Source organism: Xenopus laevis, chromosome 1S (genome assembly GCF_017654675.1).
Source record: "Xenopus laevis strain J_2021 chromosome 1S, Xenopus_laevis_v10.1, whole genome shotgun sequence".
NCBI lineage: Eukaryota > Metazoa > Chordata > Amphibia > Anura > Pipidae > Xenopus > Xenopus laevis.
In genome coordinates, this window is record NC_054372.1 from 159,847,794 (window position 1) to 159,873,889 (window position 26,096).

The following is a 26,096-nucleotide window of genomic DNA, read 5'->3' on the forward strand; positions in this document are numbered from 1 at the left end:
ACTAAACCACATGCGAGGAATCCACTCATCAGACAATGTAATCGTAGTTTTGTACCCCACAGAAAAAGTTTAAATGTAGAATTTGCAACACTTTTTGTGCATAACACAAAACATTGTAATAGTTAGCAAATGAAGAATATGCTGTTTGTGTGAGTGATAAGTGATTATGTGTATTACAGGAACCAGATGTGATATAGCAAGGTGTATGCCTTCACTAATGGTGAAACTAGGGTTGCCACCTTTCCCCCAACGAACAACCAGGGGGGAGGCAGGACTGATATGTAATGGGGGGCGGGGCACTTAGTTATTGCCTGTCAGGAACTGTCATACCTGTCCAATTGGCCAATCCCAGTGAGAGGCTGTCCCTGAGGGTGGGAAAAGACAATGTGGAAGTGACATCTCAATGAGAGGAAGTGGGTGAAGTTGTTGGCTCAGAGAGATCGAGGGAGACTCAGGGGCATGGGTGGCTTCGATCCCACTGCTGCCATCAGTGCGAAGTTACCCTTAAGAGACTCATCAGCAGGTAACTCTCAAAATTTATTGAAAAGAGTGGTAGAAATACGTGAACTGAATGCAACTCTTGGTGACTTGATAACAGTGGCATGAATAACGCATCCCATTGTTCTTTAAAGGGACAGTTCAGTGTAAACATAAAATCTGTGTAAATACTGTAGATGTGGCTTTGCAAAATAAAAAAATATTTCTAATATAATTAGTTAGACAAAAATGTAATATATAAAGGCTGGAGTGACTGGATGTCTAACATATCAGGACACTACTTCCTGCTTTGCAGCTCTCTAACTCTGAGTTAGTCAGCGACTTTAAGGGGGGCCACATGGGACATAACTTCATAGAATCACAGCTCAAAACACATAATAATTTGCCAGTGTGCTCTCTCTGCAACTACCCAAACAAACACACAAACATACCAAATCAAAAAAGCTCCTTTAGCATTCAGTTAGCTACTGTTTCTATAACCATTATGCCTCCTTTGCTCTTAAAATATATAGATCCATTTCCTCACTCAGCTTCAATAGAGAGGATATTGTTTTCTCTCGGAAATATTTACAGTGGTCATCACAAGGTCAGTGTGTTTTTATTGATCTTTATGCTGCTCAAATTAGTTTCTTATGAGTTCCCTAAAGAGTAACTGGGCTGCATAACAAAAGACTTATTGCACATTATATCCTTTGTGGCATTTACTTGCCTCAATACATTGTTACTATGTACAGTAGTATTTCAGCAGACATAAAGTTTATTGGATTAACAGAAAATATGCATCATAACAAAATTAGACAGGTGCATAAATGTGGGCACCCCAATAGAGATATTACATCAATACTACAACAAGCGACTCTGTTTGTGCAGAAAGGGCTTCTTTCTCACCCTGCCATACAGATCCTTTGTGCAAATTGCGCTGAATTGTAGAACGATGTACAGATACACCATCTGCAGCAAGATGTTCTTGCAGGTCTTTGGAGGTGATCTTTGCGTAGTCTGTAACCACTCACAATGCTCCGCATATGTATTTGTCCTGTATTTTTCTTGGCCTGCCAGACCTGGGTTTTACAGCAACTGTGCCTGTGGCCTTCCATATCCTGATTACATTCCTTACAGTTGAAACTGACAGTTTAAACCTCTGAGATAGCTTTTTGTAGCCTTCCCCTAAACCATGATACTGATCAATCTTTGTTTTCAGATCGTTTGAGAGTTGCTTTGAGGATCCCATACTGTCACTCTTGAAAGGAGAGTCAAACAGAAGCACAACTTGCAATTGGCCATCTTAAATACCTTTTCTCATGATTGGACACACCTGCCTTTAAGGTTCAAGGCTTAACGAGCTAATTCAACCAATTTGGTGTTACCAGTAATCAGTATTGAGCAGTTACATGCATTGAAATTAGCAAAATTACATATTTTTGCACAGCAAGTTTTTCACATGATGATTTAATTATATACAACTGAATACTGCTTCACTAAAAATCTTTGTCCAGAAAACACCCCAGTACTCAGATGTTCCTGGGAAATGAAAGACTTACCACTGTTATTTTTTTTGTTGAAAGTGGAGTAAATTATTATGCAGGCTGAGAAGGGATCCCAAACTTTTTGATATGACTGTATGTATATTTTAAAGGACAAGGAAAGGCAAAAAAATAAAATCCCATTTTTACTTTCTTTAATGAAAAAGAAACCTATCTCCAATATACTTTAATTAAAAAATGTGTACCGTTTTTATAAGAAACCTGACTGTATGCAGTGAAATTCTCCCTTCATTTACTGCTGTGGATAGGAATTGTCAGATGGTCCCTAACTGCTGAGCAGGGAAACAATCATACTTATGAACAGCAGGGGGAGCCCCCGCCTTACTTACCAGCCATGCAGAACTCAAGCAGCTTTGTTTATGAAGATCCCTAAGCAGCCCAGACCACATTGAGCATGTGCACTTAGTCTTAGTCTTGCAAAGATGTTACATAGTTACATAGTTAAATTGGGTTGAAAAAAGACAAAGTCCATCAAGTTCAACCCCTCCAAATGAAAACCCAGCATCCATACACACACCCATCCCTACTTTTAATTAAATTCTATATACCCATACCTATACTAACTATAGAGCTTAGTATCAGAATAGCCTTTGATATTATGTCTGTCCAAAAAAATCATCCAAGCCATTCTTAAAGGCATTAACTGAATCAGCATCACAACATCACCTGGCAGTGCATTCCAAAACCTCACTGTCCTGACTGTGAAGAACCCCCTACGTTGCTTCAAATGAAAGTTCTTTTCTTCTAGTCTAAAGGGGTGGCCTCTGGTACGGTGATCCACTTTATGGGTAAAAAGGTCCCCTGCCATTTGTCTATAATGTCCTCTAATGTACTTGTAAAGTGTAATCATGTCCCCTCGCAAGTTCCTTTTTTCCAGAGAAAACAACCCCAACCTTGACAGTCTACCCTCATAATTTAAGTCTTCCGTCCCTCTAACCAATTTAGTTGCACGTCTCTGCACTCTCTCCAGCTCATTTATATCCCTCTTAAGGACTGGAGTCCAAAACTGCACTGCATACTCCAGATGAGGCCTCACCAGGGACCTATAAAGAGGCATAATTATGTTTTCATCCCTTGAGTTAATGCCCTTTATGCAAGACAGAACTTTATTTGCTTTAGTAGCCACAGAATGACACTGCCCAGAATTAGACAACGTGTTATCTACAAAGACCCCTAGATCCTTCTCATTTAAGGAAACTCCCAACACACTGCCATTTAGTGTATAACTTGCATTTATATTATTTTTGCCAAAGTGCATAACCTTGCATTTATCAACATTGAACCTCATTTTCCAGTTTGCTGCCCAGTTTTCCAGTTTAGACAAATCACTCTGCAAAGTGGCAGCATCCTGCATGGAACCTATAGTTCTGCACAATTTAGTATCATCTGCAAAAATAGAAGCAGTACTTTCAATGTCCACCTCCAGGTCATTAATAAACAAGTTGAAAAGCAAGGGACCTAGTACAGAGCCCTGCGGTACTCCACTAACAACACTGGTCCAATTAGAAAATGTTCCATTTACCACCACTCTTTGTAGTCTATATTTTATCCAGTTCTCTATCCAGGTACAAATACTATGTTCCAGGCCAACATTCCTTAATTTAACCAGTAACCTTTTGTGTGGCACTGTATCAAATGCTTTAGCAAAGTTACAAGATGGTCACCCCCTGTAGCCAACTTTGAAAGCATACAGTAAATCATTTGTTTGATTAGCATTTCTAGCCTTATTGTATTTTAGACTTTCTTTGTCCTTTAAACATGGATAGAAAAAAATGAATAACATAGTCTAATCATCAAATACACTGTGGAAGGTATTTAGGTATAATTTTATAGGAAAGAGCAAATGAGTCAAACATGGGTGTTGTGTTTAATAGGACACTATGTGAAATAGCAATGTGTTTTTGGAGCTTCTGGATAATGTGTTTCTAGATAACAGATCCCATAGCTAGAAATATATTTATATAGTTTACAATCTTAGAGGAGGAAGGAAATGTATTCATTGTTAGGGTGGGGACGTGCACTTTAAATGCTGATATAAAATAAAAATGAATAACACACTGGGATAAAACCACTCTCTCTCACTAGCAAAGAGGAATAAATCTCAGGAATATAAGTGTTATAACTCAGCAATCCTGCATTCACATATGTCAAGAAAATCAATTCATAACTTGTCTTGAGGTAAAACACTCCTGTTAAGGTGATATTTCAAGTCTTGTTTTATTATATTTCAAAACAAAGTACTTTCATTTTACAATAGAGAAAGAAAAAAATACCATTCTACTTCAGGTTCCCCTTCTTCTGTGGATTATATTCTTTAATCGCCTGTCTTGCTGGTCACATGCTCACGTGGAGTTACATAGTGGAAACGTACAGTACACTTTTATGTACTTGAGGGAAGCTAATTGAATTTCCCAGGACTGCTCATAAAGGTACCGACTGGCTATCTTTCTGAATCCACATGGGAGGCTTTTTAGGGCGCCAGTCACAGAGATTGTCTGCAGTTCCACCAATTTTAATAAAGGAATGTTGTCTGGTGGTTACAAATGTGAAATCTATTCACTGGTGAAATTCTTGAGAGATTAAAACAGTTTCCAGGTAATTCCAGGCAAGTTTCAGATAAACGACAGTGGTAGAGATGCAGACTTGGCTTCCCGGTCCTAAAAAGCTACATGAGTCACACATATACTGCATCTCTCAACTGTAACTTAACACAAGTTACTTCTGCATCGTATATACAAAGTTATTTTTCGCTAACGCACATGGATATTGTGGCGAACACCTTTTGAATAAAGTTGGTTCCTTTTCTAAGTGGACATAAAAGCAGCTCTGTTTCATAGATAGAACAACATACACAATGAATGAAAATTGCCCATTCAAAGAACAACATTGGTGATAATTGCTCATCCCATGTGTGATTGTTGTTATGATTTTATGAGTATGCCTTCTCTACCAGTGTTTTGTTACTTGTTCACCATATCAAGTGACCATAAATCCCAGCAGGAATGATAAGTCCCCAGACAACAGGCAAAGACAAGATGTCAACTGCACTCACTCATTATCAATATGCTCAACAATATGCAGGGGTGCAATGAGTGACCCCAAAGAGCAACCCAGGTATGTGACTGATATAACATGAGCTACTAGTTTATTCCAAAGATAAAACAGAGTTTAGGTCTATGTATTAAAAAAAGTCTGTTGAAACATTCCAGTTGCTTACAAAGATAATAATCGAAGCAATGTCATTGAAATAATCTTGATCTCTGCTTTCTAATTTTAAATATAGCTTGAAGCTATTTCAAAGTAAATAAAGCTTATTTATAAAGGAGCAGTGAAACATTTTAAACATTTGCTATTTTAAATATTTAAACAGCAAATTAAAACAAAATCAAGTGAAGAGAGATAAATGTTAATGGCTCAAGCAATCAGAATGAGCTTTAAGACAATGTGTATTTGCATATATTATATCAATTATTTATAAGCAAGTTGTTCTCAAACAGTCCTAATAGCATTCCATAGAGATGGATTCAAAACGAAGATACAATTCAGGAGCAACATTAAACCAGCAGCTTAAATATACTTTATTTGTGCGTGAAATGGGGGGAAAAAACAAGGAAATACTGCACCACAAGCACCAATATATTTTAAAAACCTTTCAGATTCTTTTATTTTTCTACAATATGTATATAAATAGACCAAAAATATTATTAAAAAATAAAAACAAAATTTTTTGTATGAGATACCAGATATAGTGCAGTGTTGTTCTGTGTTTTGTACACGCAACCATTGTGCCTGTACAAAACAGATTGTAGATCTAATTTCCATAAAGTGCCCGTACATTGGCAGATTTGGCACATCTGGATCTGTTATGATTCAATGGTTGGCCTCGAGCCAAATCGGATCCACTCATTTGGTGTCCTTGTCAAAAAAACAGATTTTTATGTTTTGGCCAGCTTGGGCTTGACCTAATCAACATCTGTATGAAACAGATCCAAGAAAGAGATTCATAAAGGCAATGTTGTGGTTCAGTGAACATGACAATGGATTGTTTTGGTCAAGATGGTCAAGATTTGCACACAGGAGCTCTCTGGGTATAAAAATCTTAACTTATGCATCCACATTACATGGACTATTTTGTGTAGCACAAGATTTTAGACAGAGTTTGCTTCCAGCATTAAGTTAACATAAAATTAAAGTCAGACGTTTAGCATCTCTCATATACATTACCTATTTTTAGAACGCCATACATTGAAATAAATGGCACTGTAGTTTGCTAAACTTATGTTATACATAATGCATTCCTTGTCAATTGTAGAGGATAAAAAGTTTAGAATAGCCATGGGTGCACCCAAAGGAACCTATTTAATATGCTGTGTAAAATAAAATTGTGTAAAAAGATGTGCAAAATAAATGTTGAATTTTTGCTTTTACACCAGATTTGCTGCCGTTATTTTACACCGCTTCAGACCTTTGTAAGTTTCAACGGAAGTTGTTTAAAGAAAAAAGTATGTTACGCCATTTTTAAGTGTTTTTTTACACGGTGATGTCTGGCGATGTGCAGTGAATTATTCTGTTTTTTTTTACACCACATAATAAATCTACTCCAAAATGTCAGAATAGTCAGTGTCACGACCGGCACCCAATACCAGAACCAGTGCCAAGCACCCTGGTCTCGGCTCGGCTTCACCAGTAGTGTGACCACCGTTGGGCTTCGGGAGGAGCCCTCAGCTTACTTGGGTGCCACCTGGACTTAACGAGAGGTGCAAGGCGAGATGTTCTGGCTGGCAAAGGGGCACGGCTGTTAGCAGAGTCTTTTGGGCCGAAGGTCACGGTACAAATGGAGCAGGCAAGAGAATCATCAGACAGGCAAGGTCGAGGCAGGCACATATCAAGAATCGTCAGGCAGGCAAGGGTCAAACTGGGTTGTCAATCAAGGGGTTAAGCAGGAAGAGTTGTCGTAGACAGGCAAGGGTCAGGATAGAGAATGCAGAATAGTCAGGAACAGGCTGGGTCAAACACGGGGAATCAAACAGACAAGATACAGAACAGATCGGATGCACAAGGCTCAGGAACCACTATAAACAAGTTCTATAACGGGCAAGGGGCTGTACACTGAATGGGCCTTAAATAGCTTTCAAAATTCGCGCCAAAACGTGCGCAAAAATGCGCTGGCGTGCCTGCGCCTTTAAGAGGCGCGCAGGCGCGCATGCCCTAGAACCAACATGGCGCCGGACAACCCTGCCGCACAGGTAGTTTTTTTACAGTCAGAAACTAATTTCATATCAAACAAACATAGTTCGAAAGCGTTGCTCAGTGACTCCTATTCACACATTCAGGTGGGGTGATATACCAACTTTAAATATTGCAGGTGAAAGTGCTGAGAAGGAAGTAAACAATAATTTGAGATTTGCAGTGGGTGCACACAGTAAAATACTTTGAAGTCCAAAGAATAAAGGTTCAGCACTGTGTATCTTGCATACCAGCACACTAGGCTGTGATAATGCAATTGTAACATTTTACATGGTTTTATTTTGCCTGGAGAGTTGCTGTACCTTGCATTTGTGAACAACGAGGAGCATAAAATGACACCCACACAATCATACATAAATGCAAAAAGTACTGCACTTGTAAACTGTAAAAAAACGTATTAAAAATCACCAAATAGTCATCTTCATTAGGGAGCATAAATCAACACACACACAAAAACATGAAGAGAGGTAGTTTCATTACAAGAAAAATATACCCCCGAACAATGTAGAGCTCTATAAAAATGTATTGCCTAAAACAGCCCATATGTAAAACCCCTGCTTCATGTAAATTAAATATTTACATAAAAATATACTTTTTAATTAGTATGTGCTGTTGAGTAATCCTAAATAGAAAACTGGCATTTTCAGTATTAAGGACCACCCTCCAGGGACTACACAATTCAAGAAGCACACAAACAAACATTAGGTCGCATGAGCCACTGGACAGAGTTCTGTCTTTTACTCCAACACTTCTTCCTCTTACAGTTAGAGCTGCAGTATTTGTAGTCAGTTGATCTCAGAGGCAGCACAGAGAATATCTCTCTACCGGAGAATTGCGGATATCTATATTCTAGTTCTGTAAGATTCTTTAAAAGGCAACATATGATTACATATAAACTATTTGTTGATTAAAGGGATACTGTCATGGGAAAAAACATTTTTTTCAAAAGGAATTAGTTAATAGTGCTGCTCCAGCAGAATTTTGCGCTGAAATCCATTTCTCAAAAGAGCAAACAGATTTTTTTGTATTCAATTTTGAAATCTGACATGGGGCTAGACATTTTGTCAATTTCCCAGCTGCCCCAAGTCATGTGACTTGTGCTCCGATAAACTTCAATCACTCTTTACTGCAAGTTGGAGTGATATCACACCCTCCCTCCCCCCCCCCCAGCAGCCAAACAAAAGATCAATGGGAAGGTAACCAGATAACAGCTCCCTAACACAAGATAACAGCTGCCTGGTAGATCTAAGAACAGCATTCAATAGTAAAAACCCATGTCCCACTGAGACACATTCAGTTACATTGAGAAGGAAAAACAGCAGCCTGCCAGAAAGCATTTCTCTCCTAAAGTGCAGGCACAAGTCACATGACCAGGGGCGGCTGGGAAATTGGAAAAAGGTCTAGCCCCATGTCAGATTTTAAAATTTAATATAAAAAAATCTGTTTGCTCTTTTGAGAAATGGATTTCAGTACAGAATTCTGCTGGAGTAGCACTATTAAAACATGTTTTCCGATGACAGGATCCCTTTAAGTATTCATTCTGGGGCTATAATTTTCCATTAACTAGAACCAGTGTCAAAAGGCTACAAGGCAAATTAGTTAGCAACAAAACAAACAGAGAATGCTTGTGACTAGAACTGGATAAAACTTTGCATTTGTTAACATATATTTTACATCTGTACCCCAAGTATATACTAAGGATTCCTTTTTTAACACATGAGAAAACACACCACTGACAATAAAACAAAAATGCTGGACCTCATTAAAAGGATCTTCAAATGGTTGGTGATAAATCACTGGACAAATCACTACTTAAATCCTTTCTATTGGGGTCAATGCCAAAAGACAGATGTAAAGCTGATTTTGAAAATATAAGACTTATATTGCCCCGCAGAGTGACATTTTTAAAGGGATATCAAAGCTACACCAATATATTACTGTTACTCGTATATGAATTGTGTCAGTATGCATTAATACAGAGCACAGTGATGCTATTTCTTTTTCTCAAATACAGCCCAGACTCGACTGCAGATGTCAGGTTTTGACACTCGTTTGATTCTCTTGGCTGAACTATGCATTCTTCCTTTGATCAGCTTTCATGAAGAAGAATGTAGTAAACTAGATCAGGATAAGACTTTTTTCTTACATTCTGGAAACTGCTGCACATTCAGTAACAAAATATGGCACTCAGATTTGGGAGAAATTATTTCTTGGGAGGAAATTTGGCAAGGCACAGGAACTATCAAGGGAACATATTGTAATTGCATAAAATTCGCCGTTTATTTTACACACTTTTTTCGACAAATTTTGTTTTACACAGCATAATAAATAGGCCCCTTAATGTCAGAAGGTGTTCTCATTTTGCCGGATGGCCAAGTATCTTTGCATGCAGCATAAATATTACACATCTGAATGCTACTCTAATAATATAGAATATTAAAATATAATTATAGTAATACATGTTTTTGAATTCTAACAAGAACAAAAATGCCTTTGCCTTTAAAGGAGAACTAAACTATAAAATGAAAATGGCTAAAAATGCCATATTTTATATGCTAAACTTATTGCACCAGCCTAAAGTTTCAGCTTGTCAATAGCAACAATGATCCAGAACTTCAAACTTATCACAGGGGGTCACAATCTTGGAAAATGTCTGTGACACTCACATACTCAGTGGGCTCTGAGCAGCTGATGAGAAGCTAAGCTTAGGGGTCGTCACAAATTATAAAGCAGAAAATGAGGTTGGACTGTAATATAAGCTGATGCTACAGGGCTGATTATTAAATTCTGATGCTAATTGCACTGGTTTCTGTGCTGTCATGTAATCTTTGGGAGCAAATATAACGACTTTTTCAGTAAGAAGTTTTATTACATTGCTTGAGCATTGGCTCAAACTATAACATTTCGCAAGTAGTCGCTAAACAGTTTCCGGGTTCGCAAAAGCTATATTAAATTTACGCAAAGCAAAATTTGTTTCTCGCAAAGGCATAACTTTTCACATTGCGAATAGTTTTCCCGTTAGCGACTTTTATTACATTTCCCCCGATAAACTGTAAATAAAAAAAACAAACATTTTAGTGGATTTTTAGAATATTGACAGTTACCATTTAATGTCACATACTGTCATAACAATATTACCCTTTTGAACACCTGATCGTTTGAATTAAGTTTTTAGCTTGAACAAATCGCATTGATTATAACGGCACTGTTATTTCAATCTGGATATTATGTGCATGTTAAAATATCACATTGCAAGAAGTCTAGGCAGGGGAGAGATTGTTTTTAAAAATATTCATGAATGTCACTAAATCTGTGCTTGTTGTAAAGTTATCCTGTGGTTTTCCAGCAAATTCCTGTAGACTTATAGTCAGTATGTAACAGAATACAGAAGAATACAGAATTTAAACACGAAAATGTTCATCCTCAAGAATATTTGAAATACAGGCTTTCAGTATATAAATGTGCCTTGATCTTTAATACATTAGAAAAGAACAAAACAAAGGCCTAACTGCCCCCACCCAAACCACAAACTTGCCTTCCCAACTATGCGGTTTGTGTGGGGGTGAATCAATTTTCTGGAGTCAGTCTTTCATTCCTGGGGGTGAGCATTTGTCAGACAAGCTCAAATGTTGTTCTAAAAAACAAATACAATAAAGTATTGAGTGTAATGGGCAAAAACTGCTCAAAATCATAGTTAATTTTGTTTGTGAGCGCTTGTTATTTATTTGAATCACATAAGTGCTTACTGAATTACTGTAGGATTTGATGATAAAAAACAACCACACATATACAGTAAACAGGTATATATTAATATAGATATAAAATGAGTATTAAACAGAAAGTAAGGCAGCAATTGATTAAAAAAACAGGCACATGCATACAGGCATTTAAGTATTTCAGGGAGAAAAAAGGATCTAAATATTTTCTTATAAATGTGCTTTCCTGTGCATTTTTAAGACCTAAAGGGGATGTTCAGAAAGGTGTGATAAGTGTGCTTCATCCTGAACACAGCAATTTTCTGAAAGCATTTGCATTTCAATATATTCAGAGAGCTCTTCTTGCATAACAAAATGGACACTTTAGATTTTATTCCAGCAGTTTGTGTGTAAGTGTATTGGCCTTTTAAAATGCTATTTTTTTCTAAAAGTTTCAAGTGGCTCACTATCTTCTGTAAGAAACAGATAGGATTATGGACCAACAGGGTAACTGAAGTTTTTTTCAATGAGAGTGGGATTTGTGGGTGGCGGGTGCAGGTCAGAATGTATTGAAGAAACCAAGAGAAATGGCAAAATAAAGTTTAGGGGAAAACTGTAGTTGTATGAAGATCAGTGTTAAAATGTAATTTAAAGTAGTGTCAGAGAAAAAAAACCTCTAACAACACTATTATATATTTAGTGTGGCTAGAATAATTAGGCTTATTTACTTCTGCTATGGATTGCTCAACCGTAAATTGGATAATCGGTATAGCTATAGGTTTAAAGACTAGTGATGTGCGGGTCGAGTTTTACAGGACCTGCACCCGATCCTAACCTGAGGTTCCTTTTATAGACCTGACTCACCGATGACATCACAAAAAGGGGCAGGGCGATAAGGCGCACGTCTATTAAAAAAAGGAAGCCCGAAGTCAGCAGACCGGCATTGCAAGGTGGCAGACGGTAGTGATGTGCGGGCCGGCCTGATACCCGCAGGCCAACCTCGCAGCCCCCTTTCCGGTGACTTTACAAATGCCGGCTTCCGACTTCCGTGTTGAACTTTTATAAAAACGAGCCTGTGCTCCCCGCCCCTTTTGTGATGTCATCGGCAGGGTGGGTCGGCGCGGGTCTATAAAAGGAACCTGGAAGTTGGGCTTGGGTGGGCGCTGGTAGAGGGAGGGTGGGCAGGGTCATCCCAAACCCGCCCAACCCATGGGTATCGGGCCGGCCCGCACATCACTAAAAGGCAGGGCCGGAACTAAGGGTAGGCAGAGTAGGTACATGCCTAGGGCGCAAAAGCTAGGGGGCACCAGGCACTTACCCTTATGTTGCCTACCCCATGTCCGGTCCCCTTTTTCCGACTGTCTATTCACTCTGGCCGTGTATTTGTTCTTCTGTGGATGCGGGCAATGGTTCGTGCATGCGCACAAGAGCGTCAGTTTCCGCATGCATGCAAGAGCATCAGTTTCGCATGTGTGCAAGAGCATCAGTTTGCAGATGCGTACAAGAGTGGTAGTTGGTGCATGCTTGCCAGATCAGCAGTTCGCGCATGCGCACCCCATCCGGGCCAGGTTGCCTAGGGCACCTAGCCGGGGTGGCCCGGCTCTGCTTAAAGGCACATATAAAAGAGCATTAAGGGAATATCCACACAACAGGACAGAATGTTAAGGCACTTTAATGTGGCTAACCATAACCAGTCACAATTGAAATGGATGATCTTAGAAGTGATTAGCACTCTTGAATGATGCAGAAATATAAGGCAATTGGATCAATAGGCTACACTACATTCTAATGATCGAACAATAGTTGGGATGTAAAATGTTTTCTCCAGCTTTCAATTTCATATGCTTGGTGTTAATATCATATCCGTCTCCGTACAGGTTTATTTGTTTGAATGTGCATTGGGCACATTTTCCTTCCTCCATTCCAGCTCGTGTTTATTTCATCTTAATCCTTGGTTGGTCTCTAGGTGGCAGAACCTTATGTACAACAAAATGTTTTGCATGGGTCATTGCTTTTTGTAATGAACTTTTAAAAACACCATTTGCCTGGACTTACCCATGGGCTTAAACAATTAAGGCTCAATGTGACATCACGTATTTAATTACATTAGACACATACTTTTAAGGACAGTTCACTTGACATCCTATATTGGTACTGGTGTCATCAGGTTTATCTTCAGTTGTAGAAACAAAGGGCGAGACAAAGTTGAAATTATTAGCCTAATGCACGGAGCACTGTGTTTTCTGTGATTACTTTAATACTTCCTTTATTACTGTGCCCCCATGTGTAATAGGAAAGTTGTAAACTCATCTTAAACTGAAACCGGTGTGCACAATTATTGTCCACGGAGCGGAGAGCCATCATTTTACTTTGGTAATGTACTTTTAATGCTTCAGAATTCCTTAAGCTCCCTTATGTCTACAAATGGGGATTTCAATAGTAAGTAACCACAGCTAATCTGCAGCAGCAGTTATTATACACACTTCTTAGAGAGACAGTATTCACTAGAGAACAAATCATAAAAATATGCTAACAAACTCTGTATTGGATTTCAATGCACAGGAAGGATTGGAGTGTTTAAGTAACTGTATAGGGTGAATTGCAGACTTTACACAGAACAGCATTGTTGGGAAAATTCAGCCTTGATATAAGCCTTTCACAATGGCATTGATGTTTTCCCTTCAGTATTCTGATTGCCAAGAGAGACAATAAAATAATGAACTGAAAACACTGGACCATACGCAGCATTGGTACCCCCTTTTTATCTGGGGAGTGTGTCTGGACTGTCTAGCAACAAAGCAGTGGTAAACATGTATGAAAGCAATATGCACAGAAAAACTGGAATTCCAATTCTCCAGATATACAAACAAAGTTGCATCAACATTCCATAAATAAAACATTGAAAACTGTCTGAGTATAAAAACATAAAATTTGCAAATATTACAGTGGGCGGAAAATATTTATTTCACAAACAGGTGGAGGGAGATTTGGCAACAGATTTCCCCTAAACGACACCCCTTTCCTTTGTGATTGGCATGATGCTTCATTCCTTCCTTCCAAATGTTATTTGTAACTGCGTGCCTCTCCAGCATCTAATTGGTTAAAGGGGACCTGTCACCCTACAAAAAAATTCCAAATCCTATTTTATCACGTTAGTCAAGAAAAAGAAACTTTCTTTACACTATATAAATTATTTGAACCTTGTATTCGTGGGTATGGGAATTCATAATTATAGCAAGTGGGCAGGCGCCATTTTGTGGACACTGTTATTAAGGCAAGTCTTGCATCATCTCAGAATCTTGTTTGTGCACCAGAATGGGGGAACTGATGCATACCTCCAAACATTTTGGAAATAAAAAGAGGGACAAAAAAGATGCTGTGCGTAGCGAGGCGAATTTTTTTTTGACCTCACCCATTTTTTGTGTCCACACCCCCTAATTACCATGTTCATTTTACAAAATTTGGCAGGTTATGAAAGTTTGAACATATTTCTGTGTTTTTTTTTTTCAGTTATTACAGTTTTACTAATGATGGTGAATTACCCTTTAAGCTGTGAGTGTAACTTTTCTCAAGCGACCTGTTATCTTATATTGTTACAATTACTTATTTGCTTATCTCGAAATTGTTACAAAGTATCTTATCTGCTGCTGTGGCTGTTCTGGGCTCTCTGCTAAAAGTCAATTAAGTTAGAAACTTTGTATCTTTTTCTGGCTGTTCAGTGCAGAGAAAATGGGACTTTCCAGTACAAACGAGGGACTGCGGGTTAAAGGGCATGTAAAGTCTAAAATAGAATAAGGCTAGAAATGCTGTATTTTGTATACTAAATATAAACATGAACTTACTGCACCACAAGCCTAATCAAACAAATAATTTATGCTTTCAAAGTTGGCTACAGGGGGTCACCATTTTGTAACTTTGTTAGACATCTTTGCAAGACTAAGACTAAGTGCACATGCTCAGTGTGGTCTGGGCTGCTTAGGGATCGTCATAAACAAAGCTGCTTGAGTTCTGCATGGCTGGTAAGTAAGGCGGGGGCTCCCCCTGCTGTTCATAAGAATGATTGTTTCCCTGCTCAGCAGTTAGGGACCGTCTGACAATTTCTATCCACAGCAGTAAATGAAGGGAGAATTTCACTGCATACAGTCAGGTTTCTTATAAAAATGGTACACATTTTTTAATTAAAGTATATTGGAGATAGGTTTCTTTTTCATTAAAGAAAGTAAAAATGGGATTTTATTTTTATGGCTTTACATGCCCTTTAAGCTGTCAAAAGAGGGACTGTCCCTCTAAAAATGGGACAGTTGGGAGGTATGATGTCCATTCTCATGCACTGACTACACAATTAAATGGTGAAGAGAACTGGGGGAAGTATAGAGAGCAGTAACATCTAGGAAGTGCTGAATGGAAAGTGAAAGTAATTGCCTAAGGCATAGAGGAGGGGCAAGCAAAATTTGATTGACTGCTGAGATTTTTAAATGAGCTTACAACAACTATGAATGCTTTCAAAGAAAAAAAAATTGGATTTTATGTTAAATTTGAAAAGGAATTTTATTATACAGATATTATGTCTAGGTGACAGGTCCGCTTTAATCTCTAATTGAATTTAGTAGACACAACTTGCTTTCCATAATACCAACTACCATCTGTAATCTGAGCCAGGCCAAATTCATAGAAAATAAATGAGAGATTAATTTCTGTTGCCAAGTGATTTTATCCCTGCTGGAATGGGAACAGCTCAGAATCAGGGAGTAAGCAACCAAACACATTCATCACTGCTGCCCATCAGGAAAGTAGAGAGTGGAACTCGTGCAAGCTCAGCAGCGGCAGTTTTGTCAAGCTTTCCCAGAGTACACAGGAAAAACATGGGAATTCTGCACCTGCTCGCTGCTTCCTTCAGCCCAGCCAAGACCAACATTTACTACTTCATGGATTTATCCACCCCTGTTTATACAGATGCTATGCATGACAGAATTGCTTATTAAAGGGCATGTAAAGCCAAAAAAATAAAATACTATTTTTACTTTCTTTAATGAAAAAGAAACCTATCTCCAATATACTTAAATTAAAAAATGTGTACCGTTTTTATAAGAAACCTGACTGTATGCAGTGAAATTCTCCCTTCATTTACTGCTGTGGATAGGAATTGTCAGACGGTCCCTAACTGCTGAGCAGGGAAACAATCATACTTATGAACAGCAGGGGGAGCCCCCGCCTTACTTACCAGCCATGCAGAACTCAAGCAGCTTTGTTTATGATGATCCCTAAGCAGCCCAGACCACACTGAGCATGTCCACTTAGTCTTAGTCTTGCAAAGATGTTTAACAAAGTTATAAGATGGTGACCCCCTGTAGCCAACTTTGAAAGCATAAATTATTTGTTTGATTAGGCTTGTGGTGCAGTAAGTTCATGTTTATATTTAGTATACAAAATACAGCATTTCTAGCCTTATTCTATTTTAGACTTTACTTGCCCTTTAAGTACAATTTGGATTCACCAGTGGAATACAGTCCATTTAAAACATGTTTTAGTACAAAATGTAACCTTATCATTAGTATATAATTTGGAAAATAAAGTGCAGAATTTGTTTTGCTGCAGTCCTTTAGATTGTAAACTCTCTCCCTCAGGGCATTTTTATTCTGTAAACCTTTGTTAAATTATTGTAGACCCCTGTTGTTAAAAATCAATATAATAAATTGGATGACTTGCTGGCACTAGATACATAAAAGTTGAGGCCTTACAATATAGGTTAAAGGAGAACTAAAACCTATAAATAAATATGACTAGAAATGCCATATTTTATATATTCAACCAGCCTTATTCATAATACAAAAATCACATCACTAAGCACCGATTATGACAAATTACCAAGCACCGTTTATAAGGCTATAATACACAAAAGCCATGAATATCCTGTAAATTATATCCTTATAAATGGTGAGTAGTGATGTCATCAGTTATAAACGGTGAGTAGTGATGTAATTTCTGTCACATGACTCACTAAAATTTGTGTATTATAATTAATAAAGTACCCCCAGTTGTAAAATATGAGGATATTATAAGTTACCTCGGAGTTCCATGACCTGTATAAAAACACTCGGCCTTCGGCCTCGTATTTTTATATGGTCATGAAACTCCTCGGTAAGTTATAATATCCTTATATTTTACAAGAGGGGGTACTTTATTCACTATATAATTTACAGAATATTAATGACTCTTGTGCATTTTAGAACAATGAATACCAGAAAATAACTGAAAGTGCAGCAATCCCTTTAGGGCAGAGACACACGCTCAGATTCGGGGAGATTTAGTAGCCCAAAGATAAATCGCCTCTTTTTTCGGGGCAACTAATCTCCACAAACTGGCACTTGGAGCGTTTTGTTTTCCGAAGTCGCCCGAAGTTTCCTTGTGAGACAACTTTGAGCAACTTCGCCATCCCGCAGCCGATTTACATTCTACCTGGTGGGAGGCAGTTCGAGGAGATTAGTCGCCCTGAAGAAGAGAAGATTTGTCACTGGGCGACTAATCTCCCTGAATCTGATCGTTGTTTCTGCCCTTAAGAGTTGGGGCAGACGGGAGATTCGGGGAGAGTTAGCCACCTGCCGACTCATCGCCTCTTCTGCGGGGCGACAATCTCCCCGAACTGCCTTCCGTCTGCTTGAATGAAGAATCGCCTGCGCTAATGCACACGCGGCACTTCGATTTCCAAAGTTGCCCGAAGTTTCAACTTCGGGCGAGTTCGGAAATCGAAGTGCAGCGAGTGCATTAGCGAGCGACTTTGGAAATCGAAGCAACGCGAGTGCATTAGCGCAGGCGATTCTTCATTTAAGCAGACGGAAGGCAGTTGGGGGAGATTGTCGCCACGCAGAAGAGGTGATTAGTCACCAGGCGACAAAATCTCCCCGAATCTGCCCCAACCCTAAAGCTTTACCAGTAGTTTTGTTTGTACTTTGAAACCTAAACTGTGCTTGACAGACAATATTGTTTTAGAGCTAAGTCAATAAACAGAGGCTTTGGAAAAGAAAAGATAAACTGTTCTGCTGAAAGAAACTGTTTTCTCTTTAGTGAGATGTGTGCACAAGTGGTTATCTATGACTGATAATCTGCCGAAAAATCTTACAGGTGAATAATCTTAAAAATGGCGTGTTAAATATGCTACTATGTGTCTGCAGGGCCCAAGCTCTATATTTAAGAGGTTTAACAGCCGGGATGCCATACCTTCTGCTGTTGTTAAAAAGGTACAACTACCACTATCTCCACCTAATATGTAATATCTGCAGAGGAGTTGAACAACAGTTTGAAGATCATTAAAGGTACTGACAGACCATTTAAAAAACAAAACCAAACCCAATAGAGAAGCATACAGAGGCTGAAGATCTGGTGCTGTAGTGCCGCACCAGTTAAACTGCTTCCCATGCTGCTGTGCTCTGCCATCGTTTGATGAATAGCAATTCATTTGCTAGAAGTGCAACAGAAGACCATTGTTAGGTACAGATTAGAAATGTAAACACTCTGCATTTCCCACAGCTACCGGCTTCACAATTGATTCTGAATGCTGCTTTCAAGACAATAAATTTTGGGTGTCGCTACAGCAGAACTGCAGCAAAGAGCACTACTGCCCTCTAGTGGACAATCAAATAAAAACCACTGCCAACAACTGAAAATGTTTGAGGGTTATACGGTTTCATGAACATAATGTGTAACAGGTTTTTGCAATTTTGTGCAATATTAAGGAGAGTTTTAAAAAAATAATAGCACTATTACATTTAAAGGTCAGATTTCCCTTGCTAATCACAATAATAGATATCTCAGCATAACATATCCTCAATATTGAAATAATTCTAACAGTGCATAAATAATACAAACACTTTTCAATCATGTTTCATGCCTTCAAAATAAATCTTGTATTTTCCTTAATTGTATAAGAGTGTGGTGAAACATTCCAACAGCTTAAAGGAACAATAACATCAAAAAATGAAATTGTTTTAAAGTAACACAAATATAATGAAGTGTTGCCCTGCACTGGCTATGTTTGCTTCAGAAACACTACTATTGTTTATATAAATAAGCTGCTGTGTAGCAATGGGGGCAGCCATTCAAATGAGAAAAGGCTCAGGTTACACAGCAGATAAGCTCTGTAGAACATAATGGTGTTATCTGTTCTCCACTATTTAACATGGGCCATATAGCCTTTTTTCAATTTCCACCATTGCTACACAGCAGCTTGTTTATATGAACTATAGTAGTGTTTCTGAAGCAAACACATCAGTTTTACCAGTGCAGGGCAACACTGCATTATATTTTCATTACTTTAAAACACATTTTTAGGTGTTACTGTTCCTTTAAGTACCTCTGTGATAATATTCATGCAGATGAGAGTAGGTAGCTAGCAAACATAGTAATTTAAGTTGAAAAAAAGACAGGTGTAAGGAGTTCAACCCTTTCCACTAAATGAAGCCTACCGTACTATTAATTGATCCAAAGAAGTAGGGCAAAAGAGTGTGTTAAGAGCTAATTCCATTAACCCTGTATTTTCTCACTTGCTAAAACACAATCCAACCACTTCTTAGAGCTATCTAATTTATTTACATCACATATGATTGCACAACTTCACTGCTCTTCCTGTAACAACCTGTTTTTGAACATTAAGATGGAACCTCCGTTCATATAATATCAGCTGATGCCGGAAGGATCTCCTGGTAAATAAAGCATCAGAGAGTTTATTATATGGTCCCCTTATAAATCTATAAATAGTTGGCATTACTCCCATTAAGCGCCTCTTCTCCTAAGTAGACATTCCCAACCTGGCAAGCCTGTCTTCACAATGGAGACTTTCCATTTACAGTGTAGTTACCCTGGAAACACTTGTCTATTTCACATATAAACGTAAAATAAACATATATCTCTTTTGAGTACTTGAGACCAACACTGCAGATTTTTACTTATTTTGCCATTTTTAGAACATAATCTTCAATGTGATCCCTTGACAAAGTTTCAAATAACTTGCCCAATCCATAGAGACCATAACTGATGAAAGTGCGTTGAGAAAATCAGAAAAAGAGGCCTGGCTAAAACTGAACTAAGCTCTAAGTACCCAAAGATTTATTTTATCAGGCATTGGTGCCTTGTTCACATTAACTTTAAATATCATACCCTGTGATGGAGCTGAGCCACACATGCCTCTATCAAGTGGTCCTTGGAATTCTGATTCTTCTCTTGAATACAGTAAAGAAAAGAACTAATTCTGCTTTCAATTATCTAATCCATTATTGAGTCAGAACAAGTTTGTGAGCTTCTGCAGTCTCTCTCTTCATTTACGGTAATAAAAGAGGTTATAGAAACAGAGTCTGGGGTATGCAGGCCACAGTGAAACAAAAGCCAGGGACAATAGATGCCATATGAAGGGTAGCTACAAAAAGTCAAGGCTTTTATAGAGATAAAGAAGAGTGAAACAAAGTTGAAAGAACAAGGCACTTCAGCTTCTTAGAAAAAGGTCATAGTGATCAGTGTATGCTGTGGTGTATGAATCCCAATGGATTATACTGTAAGTAAATGCTGTGCATCTGACAGCTGTTTTAGCCTGCCCGACTGATATATGGTTGGGTAAATAAGGCAAAGATGAGCAGATGTTTCCAAGTATGACCAACTTACAAACTGTGCCTACTGCAAATAAAGTATGCTGTAATGCTGCTACTACACAGAACAGGCTATAGCAGAAGAGGGGTTCACCTTTGCATTAACTTTAGTATGATTTAGACAGCAGTATTCTGAGACATTTCGCAATTAGGGTTGCCACCTTTTCTGGAAAAAAATACCAGCCTTCCTATATATTTATCTTTCTTCCCTATTAATAACATTGGGATCAGCCATCATTTTTACCGGCCAGGTGGTTTTCATTTTTTATTATTTGTGTTTTATGAGTTATTCAGCTTTTTATTTAGCAGCTCTCCAGTTCGCTGTTTTAGCAATCTGGTTGCTAGGGTCCAAATTTCCCTAGCAACCAGGCACTGATTTAAATAAGATACTTGAATATGTATAGGAGAGGGCCTGGAAAGAAAGATAAGCAATAAAAATGAGCAAGAACAATACATATGTAGCCTTACAGAGCATTTGATTTTTAGATGGGGTCAGTGACCCCCATTTGAAAGCTGGAATGTCTCAGAAAAAGATAATAATAAAATAATAAAAACATTAATGAAGACCAATTGAAAAGTTGCTTATAATTGGTCATTGTATAACATACTAAAAGATAACTTAAAGGTGAACCACCCCTTAGGGCAGAGACAGACAAAAAGATTCAGAGAGATTTAGTCAGCTACAAATCGCCTCTTCTTCGGGCAACTAATCTCCCCGCCGGCTAGTATCTAAATCGCCGGCTGAATAGCACTCGAAGCACTGCGTTTTCCAAATCCGCCCAAAGTTGCCTCACGAAGAAACTTCGGGCGACTTCGGAAAACAAATCACTCAAAGTGCCATCCCACCAGCGATTTAAAATCTAGCTGGCGGGGAGGCAATTCGGGGAGATTAGTCGCCCGAAGAAGAGGCAATTTGTCACCAGGCAACTCATTTCCCCTAATCTCCAGGTGTGTCTCTACCCTTAAAGTTTGTACCAATAATCTTACTGTCATACTTTCTGTAAATTTTTAAGCCTAAAGTACATGCTCTTAATATGCCATAATCTATTCACTGTATATACCCATGTCTGGCCAAAGCAATGGGGTTGTAGCAATTATGTCTTCCTTGCCCCTTCAGATAATCTTAAACTGAGATATACAACTAGGAGGTGAAGTTTAACAAGTTTTATAAGGCTTATAAGGCAGTTTAAGTATAAAAAAGGGCACATCGCTATAATTGCCACTGATAAAACACTGTATACTCCAATCAAGCACTATGAATGTGAAATCTGCAGTCGGCTCGATTCATGTTTTTAAGAACATCTTATTTTGGAAAGACCCTCAGCTATATAATCAGTCAGCCTGTACATTCAATAGACCGCTTTGAATGTTAACTACAGTCCTGTATATACAATGATGCCCCGTACCTAAAGTATAAAGGTGGTGCACACCTTGGTACCCTATTTGCAGCACCACCGTAAAGGAATTCTGTTATCACATGCACCCTGGATACCCTCACTGGTCAGTTCCTCTGCCCCTCTGTATTGGCTGCCGCAACCCTGTGGGGATAAAGCCAACAAACCTTTTTAGAATTTTGTAAGCTGCAAAGAACAGGTGTATGATTACAGGCTAACACCATTTGACTGCACGAGGTTCATTAATATGCATTATCTCTTACAGGTGGCAGGAAACTCTGGTTTAGAACAGAGGCCCCAGTAACAAAACGGAGAAACAGTATTTAATCACAATGTTGGGGAACTGTTAATGATTTTACCATAAGTTTCATAGTTCTTATTTCTGTGTCACCTTGCAAGGCTTGCAGAGGTGAGAAAAGTAATTTTAAAAAAAGGCTCAGATTATGTAGTATCTTGTAATAAACATTTCACAGCTACATGGACTTGAATCAGGATTTAAATAATATCTATGTGAAATATTATGCCCACAAGAACTTTATTCATGATATAACGTTTGCTGAATTTGCAACAGCGGAACTTGACCTAAACAACCTTTCATTATAAGGCAAAGGCAACGCAAGGATTATAAAAAAAATTGAGTGTACAATTAATCATCAGGTTGCATAATAGCATGAATATTCTCCAAAATGTTAAATACTCCTTATTACATAATGACAGATTTATAGATAAACTGCACTCCATAAAAACACATCTGTTTTTGTATATAAACCCAAAGTGTCTTAAAGGGCATGTAAAGCCAAAAAAATAAAATCCCATTTTTTACTTTCTTTAATGAAAAAGAAACCTATCTCCAATATACTTTAATTAAAAAATGTGTACCATTTTTATAAGAAACCTGACTGTATGCAGTGATATTCTCCCTTCATTTACTGCTGTGGATAGGAATTGTCAGACGGTCCCTAACTGCTGAGCAGGGAAACAATCATACTTATGAACAGCAGGGGGAGCCCCCGCCTTACTTACCAGCCATGCAGAACTCAAGCAGCTTTGTTTATGACGATCCCTAAGCAGCCCAGACCACACTGAGCATGTGCACTAAAGCTGGCCATAGATGCAAAGATCCGATCGTACGAATCATCGTACGATCGGGCTTTCCCATCTCCCGACCCGCCACTAACCATTCAGATCAAAGTCTTACCAGTCAGATTAGTTAAAGAACAGATCAGCAATGTTCTGCCCCTGACAGCAATCGTACGATATCTATGTCCAACCAAAGCTGGTGACAGTCTCCCACTGAAAATCGTACGATCGGCAATACACGCAGAGATATTATCGGCAGCCGACAGAAATTTTCTAACCTGTCCGACCAAACGACCGATCTCCGCCGGATGAAAAATGTCGGGACTCTCCACACACGGTTCGAAAATCGTACGAATCCTTGATTCGTATGATCAGATCTTTGCGTCTATGGCCAGCTTTAGTCTTATTCTTGCAAAGATGTATAACAAAGTTATAAGATGGTGACCCCCTGTAGCCAACTGAAAGCATAAATTATTTGTTTGATTAGGCTTGTGGTGCAGTAGGTTCATGTTTATATTTAGTATACAAAATACAGCATTTCTAGCCTTATTCTATTTTAGACTTTACATGCCCTTTAAAGGGGTATATGTTGATTACAAATGTTACTCGTGGTTATATTTTACTCACAAAAGATTAAAATGGTCAATCTACATTCAAACTGAAAACATCATGGCAGGAAAAAAAAGCATAGCAAAATCTGTTGGTTACTAAAAATAATTGATGATGTGATGATGCTCAGATTGTGTGTCAGTAACACATACACTGAACATACAGTATCTATAGCAAACATCCGCTGTCTGACAAAATCTCAGCATGGGGTAAACAAGCACCGGCCTGTTCCTTTGCTGTTCCTATGCCATTGTTTTAACTACAGTTCCCAACAGATGCATCAAGCTTAGAGAACATACAAACACGGCCTATCAAAATAATGCTCAGCTTTGTTTTATTTGTTCACAACAGGATCAGTTAATAAGAATTAAAACATGAAATAAAAGATGAAGGTTTTCATTCATTTAGATCATGATATACAGGATAGATTACTAGCTGGAGTATATGTAGTATTGTAGTTGCATTATTAAATAGCAATATGTTCTACCTATTTATATTACCAAAGAGCTTCAGTGCCTAAGGCTTATCTTTCCTCAGCAGAGCAACATCAGAACACTTCTCTATTTTCTAGTTTTCTCTATACACTATAGTAGCAGTTAATAAAAAAATGTAAATAGCAAATAAAAAGAAAAAAAATAAATAATGTAAATCGCATTAAGTACTTCAAAAAGCACCCAGAGAAATTTTACATTTCTTTTTCTTCTGAGCCCTAGTGCTTGCACTGCCAGAGTAAATGTTCCAGTTTGCTTGACTGATAACTTGTCCAATTCCAAGTGAATTAAATAAAAGGTTCGTTTGGCACTGGAATGGAAGCGAAAATGACGCAGTGCCAGTTTGAGATACAAAGATGCAGGCAAAGGTAAACTTGAGAGAGCAACCAGTAGGCAGAACAGTTTTCCTTTAGAGATGCCGCCATCACTGGCAGTTAGGCAAGTTAAAAGGTTGAACTTGATGGACTTGTGTCTTTTTTCAACCTAACTTACTATGTAACTAGTTTACTATGATGTCATGAGATAAGGGCAGGCACATGCACAGAACAAGTAAGCAGGGTCAATCACCAATCATGGTGATATGCCCTTCCAATCAGGTCTGAAAGTTAAGGGGCATCATAAAACTTTTGCCATAAACATTTGTCTATACCTACAGTAGTTGATTATATTCATAGCTTAAGATGTATTCTATTAAGAGAAAGAATTACCAGTGATAGCACACTTTTAATATGATTTTTTTTTTAAAGAAAGCTCACATTAATAAAAATATCAAGTGGGTCTCCTTCACCTCTGGCCCACCTACTTAATAACTGGGGTCTATTTCATGAAAGCAATTAAAAATGCTTTACATAATATTTCGCTTACACCATAGGCTGGGTCTTCTGCAATCTGCTGCAAGAATAAGTGATTCTTCCCTTCAATGCTTAAGAAGTTAAACTCAGAAAATAAAATCCTAAATACAAGAGCCAATCTCGTTGCTTACTCACGGCTTGCTCTATGGAGAGAGACGATAGGGCTCAGCAACAGATGTGGCTTCCTACCGTTGTGTCTTCACTGCTATCTCCTAGTTTTATCACAGCCTGGGGAGATTTCATTTTTGCTTGGGTGGATTGAGCCATCTGGAGGTTGAGCTGCCAATCAGTTGTCTCCAGCTGAAGAACAAAAACAGAAGAAAAACAACAATATTTCCGTTTACAATGTTATGTGCTTCTGAGCTTAGATAGACAAAATGTTGGCAGAGCGAGGGCGTAATTATAATGCATCTTTTTATTTGCTGTTGATATTAGTGCCATCTGTGTCAGATTTCTTGGCAAGGAATTCTGTAGTTTGACCGAATAAAATCATTAGATGGGAGTACTTAACATTAGGAATGGAAAAGAAAACATAAATTAATTTTCGATGCAACATGTCTTTGGATAAGTGACACACAGCATATATTTTTAAGTGCAAGGTGTTATTTCCAGCTGGTAAATATAGAATACCACTTGAATTATCTCAGATTGAATTTTCTTCCAGGGTGCAGATTTCAGAAAAGAATTAACCTTCTATGGCATCTAAAATGAATTTGAGACCTGGGGGCAATAGATAACAGTTATACTATCAACCTTTATAATGGCTATCCATTGGACACAGGTGCAAGCTTCTGCTTTCAAGATATGTGTCATTTTTTAATCTTATCCACAAATTGTTCAATGAACTAAAAGCAAACAGACAAGACCAGTATTTCTCACTGCAGATGGTTGCACCTAATAGGCTCACATGTTAAACTAGTAAACAAGTGATAGAACAATTTCCATGTGGTTTAAATAGCACAATTAATTTACTGCCTACATATTATCCTTGGTAATTGAACATAAAACTAAATAAAGATTCACGCAGTTAAGAGATATATAATTTGTTTTTTCCC

At 38.2% G+C, this 26,096-nt stretch overlaps 1 protein-coding gene across 1 annotated transcript in view; it reads right to left on the reverse strand.

Annotated features, from left to right (window-relative positions):
• Positions 1-26,096, reverse strand: part of LOC121399101 (COMM domain-containing protein 10-like) — a 176,769-nt gene that overhangs the window by 121,117 nt on the left and 29,556 nt on the right. The window contains exon 3 of the mRNA XM_041578961.1: positions 25,231-25,341. Within this exon, the coding sequence (XP_041434895.1) occupies positions 25,231-25,341 (111 nt within the window). The remainder of the gene's footprint in view (positions 1-25,230; positions 25,342-26,096) is intronic.